The sequence below is a fragment of the Vombatus ursinus genome, unplaced genomic scaffold, assembly GCF_900497805.2.
Source record: "Vombatus ursinus unplaced genomic scaffold, bare-nosed wombat genome assembly UNPS02014799.1, whole genome shotgun sequence".
Lineage (NCBI taxonomy): Eukaryota > Metazoa > Chordata > Mammalia > Diprotodontia > Vombatidae > Vombatus > Vombatus ursinus.
In genome coordinates, this window is record NW_020954577.1 from 8,904,761 (window position 1) to 8,927,918 (window position 23,158).

At 38.5% G+C, this 23,158-nt stretch overlaps 1 protein-coding gene across 1 annotated transcript in view; it reads right to left on the reverse strand.

Annotated features, from left to right (window-relative positions):
• Window positions 1-382: 382 nt before the first annotated feature.
• The window catches only part of STK31 (serine/threonine kinase 31), a 70,605-nt gene continuing 47,829 nt past the window's right edge, over window positions 383-23,158 (reverse strand). The window contains exons 21-24 of the mRNA XM_027872464.1: window positions 21,686-21,835; window positions 13,340-13,465; window positions 8,239-8,307; window positions 383-718 (exon numbers count right to left, since the gene is read on the reverse strand). Of these exons, the coding sequence (XP_027728265.1) occupies window positions 497-718; window positions 8,239-8,307; window positions 13,340-13,465; window positions 21,686-21,835 (567 nt within the window). The 3' untranslated portion in view covers window positions 383-496. The remainder of the gene's footprint in view (window positions 719-8,238; window positions 8,308-13,339; window positions 13,466-21,685; window positions 21,836-23,158) is intronic.

Consider the following 23,158-nt stretch of genomic DNA (forward strand, 5'->3'; position numbering starts at 1 on the left):
AAATCTGGCCTCAGACCAAACACTTGACACTTACTAGCTGTGTGACCCTGGGCAAGTCACTTAACCCCAATTGCCTAAAAATAAAAAGATAAAATAAAATAAACATGAATACAAAAAAAGAAACTACTTTAAATCTAAAAAATTAAAAAATGCTCTCTTATGTAACAACTTTGGCAAAATTTTAAATATATTGATAATAAAAAAGAAATTGAACCCCTTTCAAGTTCCTAATTTTATTACTCAATTCCCAAAAGTAGTAATATAATTTAAAATTTTTTTAATAATTACAAATTCAAGAAAATTTACAAATCAAACCAAACACTGTTCTGTTTATCCAAACATTTTTTATTTTTATATCTGAATACATGAAAAATAGGACAACTTGTTCTGGACCCTTCCAGAATTATATAGGTATAATTGTTAACTTTTTAGTTCCTTTAATTCAAACTAAACAAATGAAAAAAAGTAAAACCTGAGAAGCAAAAGGAAAACCGTTTTACTGGTCAAAACTGTCTTCACTATTTTTGGCCTTTTCTTCATACATATCCAAGTGCTTCTCCTCAAGCTCTTCCTTCTCTTCACATTCATAGTCTTTTTCTGGATACGCAATTAATGTTATCTTAGGCAGTAAGAAACACTCAGCATTCAAGACCTGCTCAGCAGTCATTGAATTTCTACAGTAGATTAAACTGGACAGCAGGGTCTTGACATCATCATCCTGAAAACAAAACAGAATAAGTAAAGGAGGACCGACTCAAAGCAAAGAGCTCTGAATACCTGAATCAGTGACATAGAATGATAATCTAGTTTCCCCCTAAATATTTTAATGAAACAAAACTCGAGGTATTATTTACACTAATGCCACAGACATATCCATCAAGCACATTCATGGTCCAAAATAAAGACAAATATTTTTAAAGGATGAAGATTCACTGCTAAATGATTCGAACAAAATGAAATTTCAGATCAGGTCCTCTTCTCATCTCCCCACCTCCATCCGTCACCCCCCCACACACACTTTTTTTCCCTCTTCTAAACAAACAAACAACAGCCAATCTTTCGAGGAGCTGAGAAGTCTAGTGCTCAGACATTTCCTTATCAATGTGTCTCATCTCAAGTCAGCCATTCACCACTTTTCCTCTTCCTACTATGGGAGTTTCTCAAGATAATCTTGTATATTTTCCCAAATGTCACCCAGTCTATACTCTTCTTCTTCAATGGCGGGCCCATCTGTTCTCCATCTTCAGTGTCTGTTCAGGATGGAGCAGCTGGATCGACACAATGGACTAACTGCCCACCCAACCACAACAGACATTTTCCGACTCTGCCTTTCTTGGGTCAGCGGTGATGCCAATCTCTCTCGTGTCATCCTGTATCTCTCTGGGGTTGCTGAGCTTGATACAACCAGCACATCTTCCACAAAGGAGAGCAGAACCATCTCCACGTTACACCTTACTCTGATACTGAAAAAGCGTAACTGAATAAACCTACCTAGAGGCATTTGCATCTATCAAGGAATCTCTGAGGCTGCATTTCACAAATGCTTTTAAAAAAAATCTTAGGAGAGCAGTTTTAGTCATGGTAAGGTCTACCTTATACCCCAAATGGGTAGCTGAAGTAGAACAGAGCTAAATATTCAAGGAGTTGAGTAAGTGCAGAAAACGAGGTCAGGTATCACAGTCATTAACACAGACAGAGAGGCAGGTGTCCATGCATTGGAAGATGGGGTAGAAAAGGGAAATCTCTGAAAAGCTTTTTTTTTAAATTTTAAATAATCAAGCAATAGAATCATGTGTTCTTTGCATCTTTCAGTCAAGTATGGCTCAATGAAGACAGGTTCTGCAGTATAAAACTTTGCACAATCCTGACCATCCCTTTCTCACATTTTCATCAAGCCCACCTCAGATGCAGAGAGAGACAATCCTCCACAATTTTCGAGACAAAGACATAAGCATATTGGTCAATAGTTACTGATGCTCTCTCAACTGCCTTCTACTGGCAAAAATCTATAGTGCTTCCTTCCTAATCACAGGGTATCAAAAAGAAGGACAGCAATCTTGAAAATTAATCCCTCAATGTCTTCACAATCATGTCTCCTCCAAGACAGATTTCACATGTGTGTGCCTGTTCTGTTCAGCTGCTCTTTCCAAGAGTTCAAATTTGGTGGTTCTACTGCCATAGATGATGACAAAAGTGGGTCCTAGAAATAAATGTTAACAGATTTATTCCACTTTTTATCTTTGCTCTCTTCCAATCTTTTCCCATCTCTGTAACCCCAGAGCCTGGCACAATCACTTGCACATTTGGTGAAACAAATGAAATAAAAAAGAATTAGCTCTAACTGAAACTGGACACTAGATTTCATCCAGTTTACTCTGATTATTTTAAGCACTGATTATTTTAAGTACTTAATATTACCTGCCTTCTTCAAACATTTCTCTTTTCTACCCAAGGCATGGAAACCTGACTCTCTGTGTTGATGACTGTTATACCTGACCTCATTTTCTGCACTTACTCAACTCCTTGAATATTTAGCTCTGATCTAATTCAGCTATCCATTCTGGGCTGAAACTGAACCATACTAAAAAACTTCTCTCCTCCTAAGATCTCTGGCCCTGAACCCCTCTCTATTCTCCTAAATCCATCCCTGGTGCTGATTTCATTCATCTTACTACCAACCTGGGACTTCATGCTGTCAACCCCTTTCAACAATGTATTCAATGTACTCTCCACAACATGTGGACACTATTGGAAATGACCAAACAAATTATAGTATGTGAATGTAAGGTATATTATTACACCATAAGAAATGATGAAATGGACAGTTTCAAATGAAATTGGAAAGATCCATATGAAATGACGCCAAATGAAATAAGCAGAACAACACTTTATACAAAAATATTACATATAACAAAAATTGTAACTACTTTAAGCCTCGATTACTGAGATAACAAACTCTGATTCCAGAAGACTGAAGATGAAGCATCCTATCCATCTCTTGACAGAGAGGGGATGGCCTCAAAATAGAGAATCAGACATACATTCTTTCCAATGGCCAATAAAGGACTCTGCTTTGCCTAACTGTGCATCTTAGGAGGTGGGCTGTTTTTCCTTCAGTGGGGAGGAGGGACTGGGAGGGAAAATTAGAGGGAAAGAAAATAAATACTTGTTAATTGAAAAAATAATAAAATTATATTTGAGAAAAATTCGCCATGGAGAGAAAAAAAGTCCTTTAATAAAGTACTTTTCTCCAGACTGATAATGGGAGTGAGAGAGAACTTTACATCTAAGGTCCCTTTCATCTCTAAAATTCTATGATTTTCTATGTATAATCCTGATTGTGTACAACTGGGGATAGGCACATCTATTTTACCTAATGTTAGCAAAATGTTGTTCAGTTGTGTCTGACTCTTCATGACCCCCCTATATGGGGTTTTCTTGGCAAAGATACCAGAGTGATTTGACATCTCCTTCTCTAGTAGATTAGGTAAACAGGGTTAAGTGACTTGCCCAGAGGTCATACAGCTAGTAAATGTCTGAGGCCAGATTTGAACTCAGGACTTCTTGACTACAGGGCCAGAATTCTATCCACTGAGCCACCTAACTGCCTCCTAGTAAAATGTTACCTGGAGCCTAAAAAACTCAACTATGTTCTCTCCACCATCACAGGATGCCTCAAGTACTTGGCATTCTGCTGCTCCCATCACGATAATCCCTAACAGTAAGCAACTAACTGCCTCCCAATTGCTTTCTTCACTTGTACTCCAAGACTGTGGAGTGCTGCTGAAGTCAAAGAAACTCAAAGATCAAGTCTACTGTAAAATTCAGGACACAATCTCCCAGAATGTTCACTGCTAATTCACAATCTTTTTGTTTTTCTCAATACCACTCCTTCCCATGGTAAAACTGTTCTCATCCTCCTGCAACCCCACAGGGATCCCACCCAATCTGCCAGTCCTTCCTCCAGACTTCAAGACCAAGCCAATGCCAGGGAATCCCAAGGGCTGTCCTTCCATCACTCTTCCTTCCAGACCTGACTGTTCCACCTCTTCCTGATCACAGAACTCTTTGGGGCTCCATTCTTTGCAAATATAAAGAGCCGCATTAAACCCACATTATCAAACCTGCTCTGGTAGGCCCACCCCACTCTTTGACTATAAGCAGATAGCTGTGACTTTATGCCCTCTGCTCTCCAGCCATCAGATGATGGCTGTCAAACATTTGTACTTTACCCCTGGAACTGCTTTAGGCTCAGAACTTGGCCTTCTCTTGTCCAAGCCTCCTCTACACTCCCATTACCTTTTCAAATCATGTTCAAGGGTCAACTCCAACCCAAGGCCTTTTCAAATCTTCCTAGTTGACACTCCCTCTTCTAAATTACTTTGTATTATTTTATAAATAATTTGTATTTATCTGTATGCATGTAACTTTCCCTCAAGGGAAAATGAACTCCTTGAGGGCAAGGGCTTGATTCCTTTTTGACTTTATAACCCAGAGCTTCATGCAGTGACCAACACACAGTAGTCACTTAATAAATGTTTGTTGAATAGAACTAGCTGAAAAGGAAAGGTGGCATCAGACTGTAAGGGGACATGAATGCTAGGCAAAGAAATGGAGATCTAAATGGCTCAATCCACCTCAGAGTCCAACATCTTCATTTCACTGATGAGAAAACGGAATCTAAGGGAAGTTAAATAACAGAGACACAAGATCTGAACCCAGGTCCTCTGACACCATAGCCTGTTGATGGGCAATAGTCCCTGCCCACCAGAAATGGAAAGTCCAAGCAGGGACGTGACAGTGAACTATAAACCCAACAGATAAAAAGGAAGGTGATGGCAAGAGGTGGAGAGATAATGAAGGCCTCCTACAGAAGGCAGCACTCAGTGAGGAGGGTCCTTGCAGAAGCAGGAGGAAGGACAGGACAGAAAAGAGGAAAGGAGACTTGGGGTAAGGACGCCGGTGCAATGGCTGATGGCACGGATCTGGGTTGTGATGAACAATAAGAACAAAGGAGAAGAGACGGATGCTAAATCCATGTTGCACACACATAGTGGCACTTTTCCAATATCTATCAAAATCGTTTATGTCAAGACCTATTCCAAAACTTCAAAACCTCTGTACCTCCACACATGTAATGAATGATTCACAAGATAGGAAGCCTGATGGAAGGTTAAAAAAAAAAGTTTGAATGACAAAATAAAATTAAGATATCCCTTAACTTAACATTGATTTTTCTCTACTTTTCCTTATATTAAAAAAAATTAAATCCAGAGAGGACCCAAACAAAATAACTACAAAAGGCAAAAAGTATCTAGCAATCAGTCTACCAGAGCATACTCAACTGCTGCACAGATACAATTATCAAATGATCCATAAGGATTTAAATAACTGGAGAGATATTCAGTGTTCATGGATGGGCCAGGTCAATACAGTCAAAATTAAATACTACCTACATGATTTTATAGAATTACTGCCATAGTAAACAACAAACCAAGAATATATTTTATAAAACTGGACAAAATGTTAACAAGGTATGTTAGAACAATAAAATCTAGAATCTTAGTGGAAATAATTTTAAAAAGTAGGAATGGGGAGAAGGTAGATTAACACTTCCAACCTCAGAAACCATCAGAGCAATTTGGAACTGGTTAAAAAACAGAAAAGTAGGAAAATAAAGAATAGAAAGTAACTAAATTCAGCAACCTAGTGCATGATAAACACCAAAAACTTCCCTATGAAAAAAGTTCTTAATTGGCAGGATTTGGTAAGAAAACCAAACATCAGTTGGACAGAAATTTGGTTTAGACAAATATCTTGTACCATATGCCACAATAAACATGGATGTGACCTAAAACAATAGCAAAGTGATTGAAGCAAGTCTTCATACATTGAGGACTGGCTAAACAAGCTTGGTATATGAATGTAATAGAATATTCCCATGGTATAAGAGACAATGAATATGATGAGCACAAAAAAGCATTGGAAGATTTTTAAGAATTAATACAAAGTAAAGTGAGCAGAAGCAGGAAAACTTTACAGGACTAGAACAATGTAAACAGAAAGAACAACAAAAAACCTAAAAATAAATGCTGTAAAATTATAATGACCAACTGAACACAAACCAAAGCATACTATTTTTTCACTTTCTTTTTTTCAGTTTGAGTTTTCTTCTACAAAATTAGCAACATGGAAATATGTTTTACATGACTACACATGTATAACCAATATTAGATTGCTTACTGTTTCAGGGAGGGGAAAGGGGAGAGAGGGAGAAAGAGAATTTAAAATTCAAAAAATGCTTTCAATGTTTTAAAAAATTGTTTTTACATGTAATTGGGGAAAATAAAATATTATTTAAAAAAAACTTTAAAAATTATAATGACCAAGAAAAATTATAATTCCAAATATATAAAAAATATAATTCCAAAGAAAAGATATAAAAAGGTATGTCCCCCTACCCCTTTTTTTGCAAAGGTGGGAGGGAGACTAGTGAGATAGAACATTGCAAACATAAGGCTTTTTCATGTGCCTGTTAGTTTTGCCAAACACCTTTTTTCCCCTCTTTTTTTATTCATTTTCTGGAAAAGGAAGGAGGGAGGGAAACACTGTAAGACATATGAGGCACAAAAAAAACCAACAGATAACAATACAAATTCATTGCTAAAAAATTCAGAATCAAGTAAAGTATTAATAAATTTTTAAACTTCCAAATTTGAATAGCCCAAAGGACACTAAATTTGCATTGCCAGGATTCATTTTTATTAAATTCTATCTATTTCCAATCACAAATTAAATCTTTCAACTTCAATCTTCCCATGTTTCAAGTAAAATTAATTCCATTCCTCCCTTGCCAAGAAAACAAGTAGCAGTCCTAACAAACACAGGGGGGCAAGTGTTATTATTCCTTAAAATCTGAGAATACAAGATGACAAAGGACATGTTTAATAGCTCTGTGCCATCATCACATTAAGGTAACCCCAAATCAGAGTCATCCTCTCTTGACTATGATTTTTCTCCTCCCCAATACAGAAAAATGTTTCCTTATTTCTGGTTCTACTATCTAATTTCAACTCACCTACACAAGCAGAACTTAATGCTCCTGTAAACTGAACTAATCCAATGGGATCAAAAGCCAAAAATAGGAGTCAACAGAGTTTATGTGGAGGAAGCAAGATTTTGCCCCTCCTATTAAACAGCTAAGAAACTATCATGTCCTGTCTCTATTTCCTCAAACTCAATCTAAATCCCCTAAAGATTGTCAAGTGCTTGTTTATCATTCAGCTTGGAATCACATAACTCTCAAAGGGTTAATTACATCACCAAACTAACAGTGTCATCACTGCCAACTTGTTGGGTGTGAGGTAAAACATCAGAGAGATTTTGATTAGCATTTCCCTTACTAGTAATCTGAAGCATGCTTTCTTAGGGTTGTTAATAGTTGCAATCCTTTTGAGAACTGTCTTGTTCATATCCCTTAATCATTTATCTATTGGGGAATGGCTTCTTGTCTTATATTTTAAGAAACATACCAAACTACCAAATTCTCATCTGAGAGATGGTGAGCAAATCCCTTAATACAATAATTACAAACTGAACAACTATAGTGTCAGCTTGTACACTAGTGAGAAAATGAAAAGTTCACATCATCATACACACAACGATAAAGGTCACTGCTTTGCAAGGGTCTAACACAAAACCTTTCAGAAACTTTACTACCTATAATTCACCAAATGATATTTGATTACAGATTAATATACTGAAAATATAACTTCTACCTGTGAATGAAAAAGTAAAATGCAGAACAGATGATACCCAATTTCAACTTACATACAAATTTAATACTATTTGAACATATGATATTTTCTTCAAGTATGCATAACCAATGGGAAAAACAAAATATGCAATATGTTTCTTTAAATAGTGGTAAGAGAAAACCTACAGCATTATATTCCACTTCCTCAAAGTCCTATTTATTACCTAAGATTCTTAGAAAAACTTCCCTTTTTGGATGACTAGTTCAAGGCATACAGAATTTAAAAGCAGCAAAGAGCCAAAATGACCAGTCTTAAATATGACTGAAAAAGTCATCTCCCTTTCCAAATTTAGAGAAGCATTTAGAAATTTAAAAATGATGAGTCTTTTTTTGCCAAACGGTTAACAGATTTTAAATATGAGCACTGGTATAAAATTAATCTACATGCTCCCAATTTAGTCAAATACAGGAAGTTTACATACCAGATGAAGAGCATCTACTTCAGGAATGCCATCCTCATTTATTTCAAATTCTTGATTCTGAACACAAAGCTGCAAAATAAATAAATAAAAAGTCATCATAACTTTAGGAAGTAAAAAACCATTATGGGCAGGAACAAGCTTTAATCACCTTTGCTTCCAGATGTCGAAAGAACAAGATCACTTAGAGGAGTATAGTGACTCTTGGATAACAGCTGCATCACAAGTTCACAATAAAGAAGAAATATTTTTTAATTTATTCCTTCCACCCCCCAGTCAGATTTGTGCTCAAAATGATTAGCTTATACCAAGTGGTTTCATCAATTGTCATAAACATTTAGCCCCATTATTTCTAGAAAACTGTTAATGACAACTCTGGATAATCCCACTTCATTGTCTCAGCATGACTTCTTCCCACCATCTAACACACCTTCATAGACTTTTTATCCAATATATCTATGGACTATGAACATTTTATTATCCCAATAAAAATACAAAGATAAATATATTCTGTCCTCAAAAATCACTTACTATACGCTAAAGATACAAAAAAAAAAACTTTAAAATCTTTTGGTCTTTCCCGCAAAAAATCTTTGCAGCAAGTTTCTCTGATGAAAGCCCAATATCCAACTTGTATAAGAAACTGACAGAAATATTTATGAACAGGAGTCCATTTCCCAAATAATAAATGGTCAAAGGCTATGAAGAGACAATTCTTAATGGAAAAAAATCCAAGATGTTGGATCCTATAAAAAGGTGCTCCAAATCATTAATAATTTGAGAAATACACATTAAAACAACTCTGAGGTTCCATCTCCCATCCCTCAGATGATCAAAAAGGACAATAAAGGAAGATGACGAACAATGAGGGGCAGAGTCCTTCTGGAAAGCTTTCTGGACCTCTGCCCCTAAAAGTTACTCAATACCCATGCCTTGTGACCTAGTAATACCTACACCCCAAAGAGATCAAAGAAAGAAAAAAAGCACATTTGAGTTTGCTCACTGTCTGCAGGAAATGGAAGAGACTCTTTTGGGAACCATAACTTGATTTAGCCTAGCTGCTGGCATGTTTTCAGTAACATTCCTTTTAAAGGATTGACGTCTTTACTCACTTAAGAACATCAAAAGGAAAAGTGGTGAGTTTGTGATGTCACATTCCCTAACAAAGTGAACGTCTTTCACTGAAAGTGTTTTTGCCTAATCTCTTCTTCTGGAAGCACCAGTTAAATGAACTCTCCAAACACAGGGAATACCAAGTAAGAACAGCCTCTCTGGAACATTCTTATTCCACCTCATCAAATCACAGAAGCCAATTACTCCTTCTGGGGGAAAAGCAAAAAGTAAGCCGAGGGGCAGAAGCCAAGAGAAAAAGAACTAAATTGATAAACAAGTACCGCCATCTCTCAGACACTGATTAGAACACGGGCCCAAGGGGAAAATGCATGATGTACACATTAATCAGACCAAAGGGCTCAAAGAAGGAATGCTGAATCAGCTTTCAGCATACTGTCTCTAATAAGCACTTTTCAAATGAATGGTTGCAACCCCCAGATCAGGATGCTGAAGAATGGCCTCACTTTGGGCAACGGATGTCCTCTGAGGGTACATTTAAAGACGATGTGCAGACATACCCAGCGTGACTGCAGCAAGCCTTGTACGCCCTCAGATGACCCAGACCCAATACCAGAGCATCCCTTTTTCCCCTCTCTCAAGGCAAGGTACCAACAGTGGTACAATCTCTAGACTCTACAGACCAGATAGCAGAAGAAGAAAAACAGAAGATGAAAAGGAGGCCGTCATTTCACCAGTGGGCAAGTGCCTGCAACCATTTGGAAAAACTACTCTGTGTTCACATCACTACAGCCCTACAGCAGCCTCTCCCTTTCATCAACCCACCATCTACTAGAAAATTAGGCTAGAAAATCCAAAAATTTTAGGGGGTAGTGACATGGTCACATGTGCACTTTAGGAAGACTAACTTGGCAGATGAGTGGATGATGGACTAGAGCTCAGAGACTCCTGAGGCAGGCAGAGCCCCCAGTCAGGCTACTGCAGGATTCCAGGCATGAGGTGATGAGGGCCTGGACCAGGAGGGTGTCCCTGTCAGAGCAAAGAAGGGAGCTGGTGCAAGAGAGACAGCTACGTGGTATAGTGAACAAAGTGCCAAGCCTAGAGTCAGGAAGACCTGAACTGCCTCACCTATTTGCCTCGGTTTCCTCATCTGTAAAATGGGAACAATGATAGCATCAACCTCCCAGGACTGTTGTGAGGACCAAATGAGACAATAATTGTAAAGTGCTTAGCTCTGTGCCTGACATAGTGCTATATAAATGTTAGCTATTATTATTAGTTATTAAGTATAAACAATGGGGCTTGCCAACATATTGGATGAGAGATGAAAGTGAAGAATCAAGGATAACACCTCGGTTGAATATGGAAGTTAGAAAGATGAAAGGGTTGGGGGAAGACATTAATGAGTTAAGATTTGGACATGCTGAGTTTAAGACGCCTATATATGAGATAATCCAGTATGCTCTAAGAAGACTTTACCCCTCCGGGGGAAAAAAAAAAAAAAAAAAGAAGGGAAGAGTCAGGGGGAAGAAATATTCCAGTAGGTGCTGACTGGCAGTGTATTACAGAATATAACATTGATATTTTTTAAATGTCACTCTCCCCCTTCTTCTGACCCCAAAGCACTTCACATCCTTCACCAAATCATACCATTATAATAAATACACACATTTCCTCAGAATCAAATGACCTATTACTAAGTTGCAGTGATCTCTAAAGCTAAAAGACAGTCAAGATTTAACAAGAAACACAAATTCCATTCAAAGGAAAACAAAAGACCAAAACAAAAACAAATAAATAAATGATAATTTATATTTTAAGTATGCAAATAAATAAATAACAACGCTGTTTGTTTAAACCATACACAACCCAAGTAAACTGTAAAAGTCAGGTGAAACACAGTAACTTGAGCTGACAGCTGACCAAGATTAATAACTAGGACCAATCACTTCTTCATCCTTTCAAAATAAGTCATTAGAGGGGTGGCTAGGTGGCACAGTGAATAGAGCTCTGGCCTTGGAGTCAGAAGGACCTGAGTTCAAATCCAGCCTCAGACACTTAACACTTACTAGCTGTGTGACCCTGGGCAAGTCACTTAACCCTGATCACTTAAGCCAAAAAAATAAAAGTTATTAGGCATTCTAATGGCCAAACAAGTGTTTGAATTTGGGGTTCTCCTTCCCCCAAAACAAAGTAGAGATTGCTCCCGAGTGAATCATTAACCTCACTGCAAGCTGTGACCACACTGTTCAAAACACAGACCCAGTTCTGTGGCACCTCTAAGAGGCACCAGGTTAAAGTCAACATTTCACATAACACAGGCTTCTTGGCCTTTTTCCATCAACTGAGAAAATGTTAGCTGAATTTACAGAATTCTTAAGAAAGTGGCACAAATAACTAAGAAAGATTAGACTCAAAGTCCATTTCCAATTCTCAGTTTACATTATGTCACACTTCCAGGGTCAAGTATCACACTTTTATCTTTCGTAATGAATTACATATAACATTCAGAACACCCTTATTTAAATAATAAACATACTGGTCTTCATTTTTTATTTTTCTGGTTCCTCCCTCCTACATGTATGACACTTTCTTTCAGGATTGCAATGTGGCATATAATATTATGAGTTTTCCAACGTACTCATCAGTTTTGCTGAATTTTTTCTCTTTTTCTTTCTTAAAAAAAAATTTAGGTCATAAGTGATGGCTCTCTAGGAGGAAAGATGAGGGAATAGAAGGAAATCTAAGCAAAAAGAAATCAATAAAAGCTATTTTAACTGCAACGCTGTATGTAATTTTGATTCATTTCTTATGATTCTACACTTAATCTCAGAATTTCAATATTTCCTTAAAAAAAAAAAAACACCGAAAAACATCCAAATGAAATTCTTCTCCTTTATAAAAAAGGCTTCACAAACAACATCATAGGGAGAAATTGTGAAAAACATCTTATCAACAACCAATTTTTCTAAGACTAAATTAACTGTAAAAACAATCAAACAAATGCCTTTAGCCCCTGTTACTGAATGGGACATAACACTCCTAGAGTGATCCTGGTTTGGGGCAATCTTCTGACTGACCACCCTGCTGCTGATCACGAAGGTTTTTTTGGGGTCTGCTGCTCAAAGTTGATGATGTCTCACTAGCGCTCCTAGAAGGAGATCTCAAGGCATTCTAGGACAACTCTTGGGCAATTGGTACATTTGCCTCCTGCTGATCTAGGTAGCATCATCAGAGACATCACTCCGATAGTTATTACTATATAAAGCAGAAAGGCCACCATTAAGCCTGAAATTTCTTTTAAAGAAGCATCCAAACCAATCAGCCCCAGTTGTGTTGGGCTTTGAAAGATGTAAAAACTGAGAATTACTTTTACATGCCTCCTACTCAACAAGGAGACCAGACTTAAGCCAGGGCAGCTGAATTGCAAAGGCAACTCCAGAAAGCCCTGGCAGAAGGGCAGCATCACTGGCTCCATGAGGGATGAAGGAATTGGCCAGACTATATTCAATTCTGATCACAGGTTGAATACAACCAGGGCAACTTATGTGTAGTGACTACTCTGTGAAAGGAAAGGTCAAGTGGTACCATGTACAACGGAGAAGGAGATAACAGGAAGAAAGGAAGGAATAGGGCAGGGGACAAAGAAACAGAAAACAATAGGGCCACTTATAAAAAAAACTCATTTTCAGTAGAAGCTCCAGGGTTTTCTACCTATAGGAGAAGGTAGTTTATAGCAGAACAAGCTTGGAAGAAAAACTAGCTTTTAAAATAAAGCACCTTCTGGGGCAGCTAGGTAGCGCAGTGGATACAGCACTGGCCCTGAAGTCAGGAGGACCTGAGTTCAAATCCGGCCTCAGACCAAATACTTGACACTTACTAGCTGTGTGACCCTGGGCAAGTCACTTAACCCCAATTGCCTAAAAAAAAAACAAATAAACAAACGAAAAAATAAAGCATCTTCTTGGTCACTGCTAAATCTTCATATGTGGAAAACTGGCATCAGTCAAGATTTCAATAAGAAACGACATACCCACAAAAAAAGACAGCCATAAGCATACAAGTCTGAAGCTGGAGAAGGTGGCTGTCCTGCTTTCAATTCTGGCGACATTAGGTTCAAGCCACCAATTACCACGGAATTCATAGCGGTACGCTGGCTCTGCACAGAAGACAAGGCACATATTTTTAAAGCAGCATAAAGTTTAAAGTTGCTTTTTAACTCAACACTTTCCACTCATCTAACATGTATTTTACAAGTTCCTTTCAGACTTTTTTTTGATATTCCTTCCTCTAATACTCAAAAATTAATAGATTTTAATTTTATGCCCTTAAAAATCCCTTTTGATTAATCTTTAAATTAGTCCCATAAAATTAAGAACTCACTAATGATTCTGCTCCAAGTCTAAAAAAAAATAAGTTTCAGACATATAATCACTGTTAACATTACTTGCTGGCTCACTTACTTAAACATTTAGTTGAAATTTTATTTTCTAACAAACTTACAAGAGGCAGTATGTATTAAGGGGTAGAATCTCTGGAGTCAGAAGCCAACCCCTCCCTTGTTCACACATTAGCTATGCTGACCCTTGTTAAGTGACTCCATATCTCATCTCAGAGCCCTAGCAACTCCCTTCCAGGAAAGAGCCCACAGATCAGCATCACTAGAGCAAAAGGAGGGAAAGAGGGAGTTCACATTCCAGAGCTCCTTTACCATGATGAAATGACAAGTACAAACTAAAAATAAGCAAGCCAACGGACCGGACCCTCAGATGTCAAGGAGGGCTTCTATATTCTAATGAAAGTCACTTCTCATATTAATCTCTAAAAACACTGAAATAAACGGTAGTTGTACATGTGCGTTCTTCTGCTAGAGGCCATCACGAATGTATCACTTTGCAAAATAACATGACTTGTGTCAGGACTAGGGCTTGAAATCAGAGGGCCAAGGTTATACATTCTCCATGACACCATCACAGCTCCTGGTACACATTAGGCACTTAATAATAAATACTGATACCACCCCAAGCTCCACCTCCACTAAAGGGATCTATTATTTTAAACCCAAATCATTAATCTAATTTTGAAATTTTTGATAATTTGAACACAAACTAGATTGAAGTTTTTTGTGCTGTGATCTAAGGAATTGGTAAGGAAATCCAAGTAGAAACTATATCATGAAAGGAATACTTGACATGATCTAGAAAAGCTATTATTTAACATATTAAGAGTAACCAAGTTTCATACAATTACCACTACTAATAACAGCCTGCATTTATACAGTGCTAAAAAGTTTGCAACCATGTGATATATATCTCATTGATTAATGAATTAAGTACAAAACCTATTAGTTTACTATCATGTATCCTTGGGAAAGAAAATGTGATCTTTGTAAAATAACAAACATAACTCAGACTGGCCTAACTCAAAAGTAGCTTATTCAGTTGTTGTTTCGTGTGTACTATATCAATATGTGACTAGACCCAAGCTGGGGGCTCTTCTTTCAACCTCCCATGAACCAGAGTACATGCTACTAACTAAATCACTTCCAGCCTCTGGAGATAAAAGACTCATAGTCTTTAGTGATAGGCTACAGCAGAAAAAGTAATTTTTCTTTCAAAAATCTGAGGTTTTGAATGAGAACCAAAATGAAAGTAGAACATCCCCTCCACTCTGTCAAGTTAACTTCAATTAAGCTAAAAAAAAAAAAATCGATCACTTAAAGAAGTTATTTCCCAAGTACTTAGTATATACACAGCACTGAAAATAGAAGTAAAAATTACTCCATTAGAAAGGCAGATAATGTAGTGAAAAGAACAGGATTTGGGCTCAGGAGACAGGATTTAAGAATTGCATAGTTCCAGAAGTAGAGAAGTAATTACTCCACTGTATTCTACCTTCATCAGGCCTCCCTGGGAATACTGTACTAAGTTCTAAAAAGCATAATTTATTAGGATATTGGCCAGCTGAAGAGTGTACAAAGGAGGGCAAACCAGCCTGGTGAAGGAAGAACTGTGAGTTTATGACACATTAGGATCAGTTAAAGAAAATGGGCATCTTTAGCCTTAAGAAAAAAGGACTAGGGGGAGGGGGCTGAGCCAAGATGGCAGAATAAAAGCAGTGAGGTCTCCCCCAAACACCTGTAAAAAATTCTAAAGCAGCAGAACCCACAAAAAGACAAAGGGAAACAAATTTCCAGCCCAAGACAGCCTGGATGATTGATTGGAAAGGTATATCATGCCAGGCAGAGAGAGAAACACAGTTTGGCGTGGGTGTGCAGGCAAAACAAGCCTCAGCAAACCTGCAGCAGCCCTCAGAGGACAGAATCACGGGCAGCTGTGGCGGTTTCCAGACTTCTCAACCCATGAAAGTCAAAGACAACTTAGAAGGCCAGCAGGAAAAGTCTGTGATTGCAGACCCCCGTGCGGCCCTTGGGCAACGCCTGCTTCCAGAGCTTCTGCCCCACAGACAGAGGGGCGATCGAGTGGTTGATCAGAGGGGGATTGCAGAAATCTCTTTCCTGGTGTTGAGACAGGACTCTCTTGCTTTGCCTGTCCTTGGATCTAGGTTACAGTTCTAGGTGGTGGTCCTGGGGCAAGGAGGAGTGCTGGCATGGTGGAGCTTGTGGTGGTGGTGGAGAAGGAATCCTCCTCACAGTTCCAAGGCAGAAAACAGTGCTTATGGTCACTCATAGACCAGAGCAAAGGCCAGGAAAGCAATAAACACCCCGCCCCTTATCATACTACTTTGGAAGAACTGAAAACTTACAGGTCCCTAGAAGTAGCTCTAAAAACAGCTGCACAAAACCCCTGAAGCTTGGGATAGTACATTCTCCACACTGGAAGCAGACCCCTACCTTAACAAAGAGTTTATAACTCAAGTAAGTGGCTCGAATCATGAGCAACTTTGCAAAAAAAGTCAGACCATACAATCTTTCTTTGGTGACAAAGAAGATCAAAACATACAAGCAGAAGAAGACAATAATGTCAAAGCTCTCACATCCAAAGCCTCCAAGAAAAATATGAATTGGTCTCAGGCCATGGAACAGCTCAAAAAGGATTTTGAGAAGCAAGTAAGAGAAGTAGAGGAAAAACTGGGAAAAGAAATGAGAGTGATGCAAGAAAATCACGAAAAACAAGTCAACAGCTTGCTAAAGGAGACCCAAAAAAATACTGAAGAAAATAACACCTTAAAAATAGCCTAACCCAAATGGCAAAAGAGGTCCAAAAAGCCAATGAGGAGAAGAATGCCTTAAAAAGCAAAATTGGCCAAATGGAAAAGGAAATCCAAAAGATTACTGAAGAAAATACTTCCTTAAAATTAGAATGGAGCAACTGGAAGCTAGTGACTTTATGAGAAATCAAGACACTGTAAAACAAATCCAAAAGAATGAAAAAATAGAAAACAATGTGAAATATCTCACTGGAAAAACAACCGACCTGGAAAATAGATCCAGGAGAGATAATTTTAAAATTATTGGACCATCTGAAAGCCATGATCAAACAAAAAAGAGCCTAGACATCATCTTTCAAGAAATTATCAAGGAAAACTGCCCTGATATTTTAGAACCAGGGGGCAAAATAGAAATTCAAAGAATCCACCGATCACCAAAGAGATCTCCAAAAGAAAACTCCTAGGAATATTGTAGCCAAATTCCAGAAGTCCCAAGTCAAGGAGAAAATATTGCAAGCAGCCAGAAAGAAACAATTCAAGTATTGCGGAAACACAATCAGGATAACCCAAGATTTAGCAGCTTCTACATTAAGAGACCCAAGGACTTGGAATATAATATTCTGGAGATCAAAGGAGATAGGATTACAACCAAAAATCACCTACCAAGCAAAACTGAGTATCATCTTTCAGGGGGAAAAATGGACATTCAGTGAAATAGAGGACTTTCAAGCATTCTTGATGAAAAGACCAGAGCTGAATAGAAAATTTGACTTTCAAATACAAGACTCAAGAGAAATATGAAGAGGTAAACAGAGAAATCATAAGGGACTTATTAAGGTTGAACTGTTCACATTCCTGCATGGAAAGATGATATTTGTAACTCATGAGACCTCTGTCAGTACTAGCGTAGTTAGAGGAAAAAATTTATCTATGTACATATATAGATAGATAGACAGACAGAGGGCACAGGGTGAGTTGAAGATGAAGGGGTGATATCTGCAGAATAAAATTAAGGGGTGAGAAAGGATTATACTGGGAGGAGAAAGGGAGAGGTAGAATGGGGTAAATTATCTCACATAAAACAGACAAGAAAAGGCTTTTCACAGTGGAGGGGAAATGGGGGAAGGTGAGAGGGAATAAGTGAATTTTATTTTCATCAGATTTGGCTTAAGGAGGGAATAACATACACACTCAATTGGGTATGGAAATCTATCTTACCCTACAGGAAAATAGAGGGGGAAGGGGACAAGAGAGCAGAGGGATAATAGAAGGGAGGGCAGATTGGGAAAGGGTGTAATCAGAAGCAAACACTTCTAAGGAGGGACATGGTCAAAAGAGAGAATAGAATAAAGGTGGGGGGTGGGATAGGATTGAGGGAAATATACTTAGTTTTTTACAACATGACTACTATGGAAGTGTTCGGCATGACTACACATGTATAACCTATATTGAGTTGCTTGCCTTCTCAGTGAGGGTGGGTGGGGAGGGAGGGAGGGAGAAAATTTGGAACCCAAAGTTTTAAAAACAAATGTTAAAAAAATTGTTTTCACATGCAAGTGGGAAATAAGATATACAGGCAATGGGGTACAGAAATCTATCCTGCCCTACAGGAAAACTGAAGGGGAAGGGGATGGGGAGATAGAAGGGAGGACAGATTAGAGGAAGGGGTATTCAGAATGCATGCCATCTTGGGGTGGGAGAGGAACAAGATGGGGAGAAAATTTGGAACTAAATCTTGTGGAAGTGAATGTTGAAAACTAAAAATAAATAAATTAATAAATTTTTTAAAAAAGAAAAGAAAAACGAACTTGGGAAGGAGCACTGACTCGAGGCCTGGCACTCTATCCATTGTGCCACCTAGCTGCCTATTAAATATGAGACAGTGGACTGTATATTTGATCCTGGTGGTAATAGTGGAGCTCATTGAGCAGAGAGATGGCATGGTCAGACCTATGCTTTAGAAAAATCACTTCTGGGGCAGTTAAGTGGCACAGTGGATAGAGTACCAGCCCTGAAGTGAGGAGGACCTGAGTCCAAATTTGGCCTCAGATCAAACACTTGACACTTACTAGCTGTGTGACCGTGGGCAAGTCGAGAGCGAGAGCGAGAGAGAGAGCGAGAGAGAGAGAGAAAGAGAGAGAGAGAAAGAGAGAGAGAGAAAGAGAGAAAGATCACTTCTGCAGTTGCATGGAAGAGGAATTGGAGAGAAGAGAAGCTTGAGGAAGAGAGATCAGTTGGGAAAATGTAGGAGTTGAGGTGAGACGTAACGAAGGCCTGCAGAGGAATGTTGGTTGTATGAGTGGAGTGTAAGAGATAAGCTGAAGGTAGAAAAGATGAGACCTGGCAATGGCTTTGGTTTGAGGGGTGAGAATGAAGAGTTGAGGATGGCATTGAGGTTATGAGCCTCTGTGACTAGCAGGATGGTGGCACTTCTGAAAGTAACAGGGACCTCTGGAAGGGGGGAGGCTTGGTGAGAAAGAGAATGAGTTTTGTTTTGGGCATACCAAGTTTCAGATGCCTTTGGGAAATCCAGTTCAGGATGTCTAAGACTCAGTTGGAGATATGTGACTAAGCTCAGCAGAGAGACTATGGTTAGAAATAGATTAAGGAATGATTTGCATGGAAAAGATACTTGAACCCCTAGGACAGGGGTGGGGAAATTGCAGCCTTGAGGTCACATGTGGCCCACTAGGTGCTCAAGTGTGGGGCCATACTTAAATGGGCTTTCCTTCAGTCCCACTGTGGGAACATAAAAGCACTATGGAAACATCTTACATCTGCTAGGGCTGTCATCTAAAGTTCAGAAAGATCATCATTTATCTGACTTTTAAAAAAAAACATAAGTAGATGATTTGTTAACATTGGAAGTAGCTTAAGCCAGTGTGTTCACTAGGTGCTACATGCAGTCATCAGAACTGGAAAGAAAACAAGTTGTTACTTGAGACCCTTTGCAACAAACACATAAATAAGTCCGGAAACATCCACTGGGACAACATTTTAAACATTCTCTGCTTCTCCCATAGAAATATATTGGTAATGAAATGAACAAAACCAAAAAAATAAATAAATAAAAAGGACTCAGGGGAAATGTTCAAGTATAAAAGGGATGTGCCATGCTGAAGAAGCATTAGACTTGCTCCATTTGGTCCCACAGAGCTGAACGAGGAGAATGGAAAGAAGCTCCAACGAGGACAACTGAGGCTTGATGTCAGGAGGACCGTGCTAAAAGGCAGAGCTGCTCCAAATGGAAGAGGCGAGCCACACTTCCTTAGAGGGCTTCATGGCCACTCGTCTGGGGTGCTCCAGTAGGATTCCTTTGCACATGAGGTAGAATAATTGGAGGCTAAGGTCCTTCCCAACTCTACACCTCTGTAATTCTGTGAAATGCTGGCTCAAAGTGTTCATATGTTTGACTACTCTGGTTTCCTCATTTAAAATGTACACAGCAGTACCTGTGCTGCCTACCTCATGGGACTGAAAAGAAAAATACTCTGCAAACCCTAAAGCACTGTATAAGTGAGGTACCACAAAGATAAGTGGGAGATACAGCTAACATAGATAATCATAAGAAATACACAGATTACCCTTCCCAACCCAAATCACCCACTCTAGCCATATCCTTTTTACTTTTATCCTTTTCCTGTAGGACTGTATGGCCAAACTGACTTTCACTCTCTGCCCAGTGTGCCCCCCCGCCCCAGGAAGATGCACTGAAATGCCAGTGAAATGTCTCTAAGCAGACAACGGGAAAAGCGCTCCAGATCATTTTCCCTTGAACCATCCCTGTGAAAGGGTCTGTAGGGAAGAGGTTTATTTATTTTTTTTTTTTTAATGATGGGTGTATCATTAGACTATGCTTTTTTTTTTTATAACGCATTTAGCATTTACTGTTCGTGGCTAGCTGAAACAAGGGCCCACACATTTTTATTTAAAATTCATAACTGAATTTTAAGATACTCTTGATTTTTATGCAATATTAACTTGCTAAATTGAGTATCTGAGCAAATCTGTTTTATGTCAGCCTTTTGCATAATCTGGCATTTGATTAGAAAACCAGATATAGATTCTCACTTGTCTGTTCATTTTGTGGAATGCGGTATTAAAAATAAAAAAATTCTCTGGCTTCATACAGAAAACAAGCATTACTTTATGATTTGAGGGTGACTACATGAAAACTAGCTGCCATTACAATCCATGATGCACAAGAGGGAATTTTTTTCCTTCTACTTCTGCAGAAGGAACACTTCACAGGAGGTCTACCATCTCAGCCGACTGTTGTCAGCTGGGTTTCTACAGATGGCTTGCTCTAAGCAGACAGCCAAGTGAACCCATCAATTTCTCCAACTAAAAAATCATCATCATTAGCTTAGCAACTCCTATGAACAGGTAACTTCAGGACAACCATCAAGGGCTGTTAAGGCATCTATTACCAGTCATACAATGTCAATCTTCTACTTCTGTGCATTCCTACAGCCTGTGGCCCAGTCCTAGAGGGTATCCCACCTCTGTGAGGCCTTCCTGGAGACAAGCCAAGTGGCTAACACGCTCTACTGCTCTTCCTAAAAGTCATAGTAGCCTTGGCTCCATCTTGCCCTTGCCCTCCTCACTCCCTCCACTGTGTCCTACTGCATCCTCTTATATGGCTATGAGCTTCCAGAGGACAGGGATGGTCTGATTTCTCACTTGGCACTCCTGGCATCCAGCAGAGTGATTTGCATACAAGCATCATCTGAAAAACTCTCTCTCTTTGTTCATCACGTCCTTGGCTTCCATGGGGCTAGGAAATCTTGTAAAAACTAGCACAACTCTATACATGATTAATCTTTCAATAAATACTTCTTTAATTATAGTGATACTCAGCTAACACATTCGACTGCAAGGTCTTGTTTCCATCTCTGTATTCTGGACACATAGCAGGCCCGAACAAATGCTCAATGACTGACGTTGAGACAGCATGAGCGTAATTACTGGTTATGGAGCAATCAGTCATTTAAGGCTCTGTCTACAAACACTACTTACCCCACCATTTTACCCACTCCTAACCCATAATAGGGAAACAGCAAACTGAACAAAGCTCAACACATACCTTAGCCCAAGGTACAGGAGCCTGTGTTTTAAACGTACATCTAAGGTCATGACTACCTACTGGTAACAGAGTACTCACATTTAAAGTAATTCAAAGAACCAACCCCAACACTAGACTTTTTACCACAGATTTGGTGAAGTCAAAATCTCCCACAATTCCTCGTTCTCGGTTCAAGACAAATACGTTGTTGTGATGCAGTGATCCATGGATGATGTCAGCTTTATGCAATGTACGAAGGCCATGCGCAACACCCTTCATGACCTTTAAAGCTTCCTAAAGTTTAACAACACACAAAGAAAAATTTTAAAAAGGTCAACTCATTCTGCTCCTGGGCCTTCTCTAATCACATCAGGGGCTCAATTTCCCATAAAGAAGCTCCCCTCAAAAAACCATGATGATTTCTCAAATAGTGACTAGTCAGAATAAAGAAAAATAACTAAATTAAAGACAGATAAAACTCTAGGTTTAAAAATGGAGAGTTTAACATTTTTCTGTTTTTCCAAGATAGCAAACCACTCAAAGCCCCTTTATAGATACTCCACTTAGTCATTATTTTAATGATAATTACTTGAGAAAGAAGATCAAACTTAAACTGATGTTATGAGAAAGGAGGAAGAGAAAATACTAAACAGTAGAAAGACTGGGGTCATACATCATACTGTATGCTGTATACTAAAATTCAATTGGATCCATTAACTCAAGTTTTGAAGTCCTTAAAAAGTGGGAAGGAAGATTTGTTTTCTATGATAGAGAAAAAAATTATAAAATGGAAGAAATTATAGGAGAAAAATGGATGGCTATGACTACCAAAAAGATTTTCTAAGATAAAAAGTAATATTTAAAGAAAAAAAGAACAGGTTATGAAAAAAAGTTTGGAATACCTGTGATAAATATACTTGATAAATATCTGACATCCAGAATCAAAAGAATAATAACTATTCCCCAATGGGAAAATGGTTAAAATAGACAAAGCAAGTAATTTTCAAAGGAAAATACATAAATTGTTAAGAACTAATTGAAATGCTATTCAAACTCTAACAAACAGAAAATGGCAAATTAAAAATTTGAAGGCACCAGCATACAACTAGCAAATTGGACCCCAAACCCTAAAAGAAATTCTATTCAACACGTACAGGGGCTAAGAGGAAAAAGATATTCTATTCCATTATTGGTAAGACTATAAACTGGTATGAGATTTAGAAGGGAGGAAGATGGCAATACAGTTAGTTATAAAAACTGATAATACCTTTTAACTTGTTTGACTACTAGGACTACAGCTCAAAGATATTATTAAAAATGAATATATGGACTTATATATAAAAGGGAGCAGCTTGGTGGCACAATGGATAGAGCACTGGGCTTGGAGCCAAGAAGACCTAAGCTCAAATCTAGCCTCAGATACTTACTAGCTGTGTGACCCTGGGCAAGTCACTTTACCCTGTTTGCCTCAATTTCCTCATCTGTAAAATGGGCTGGAGAAGAAAATGGCAAACCACTCCAATATGTTTGCCAAGAAAACCTCCAATGGGGTCATGAAGTGTTAGACATGACTGAAACAACTTAACGATAACAAATATGTAAAAGACTTTTGTTCAG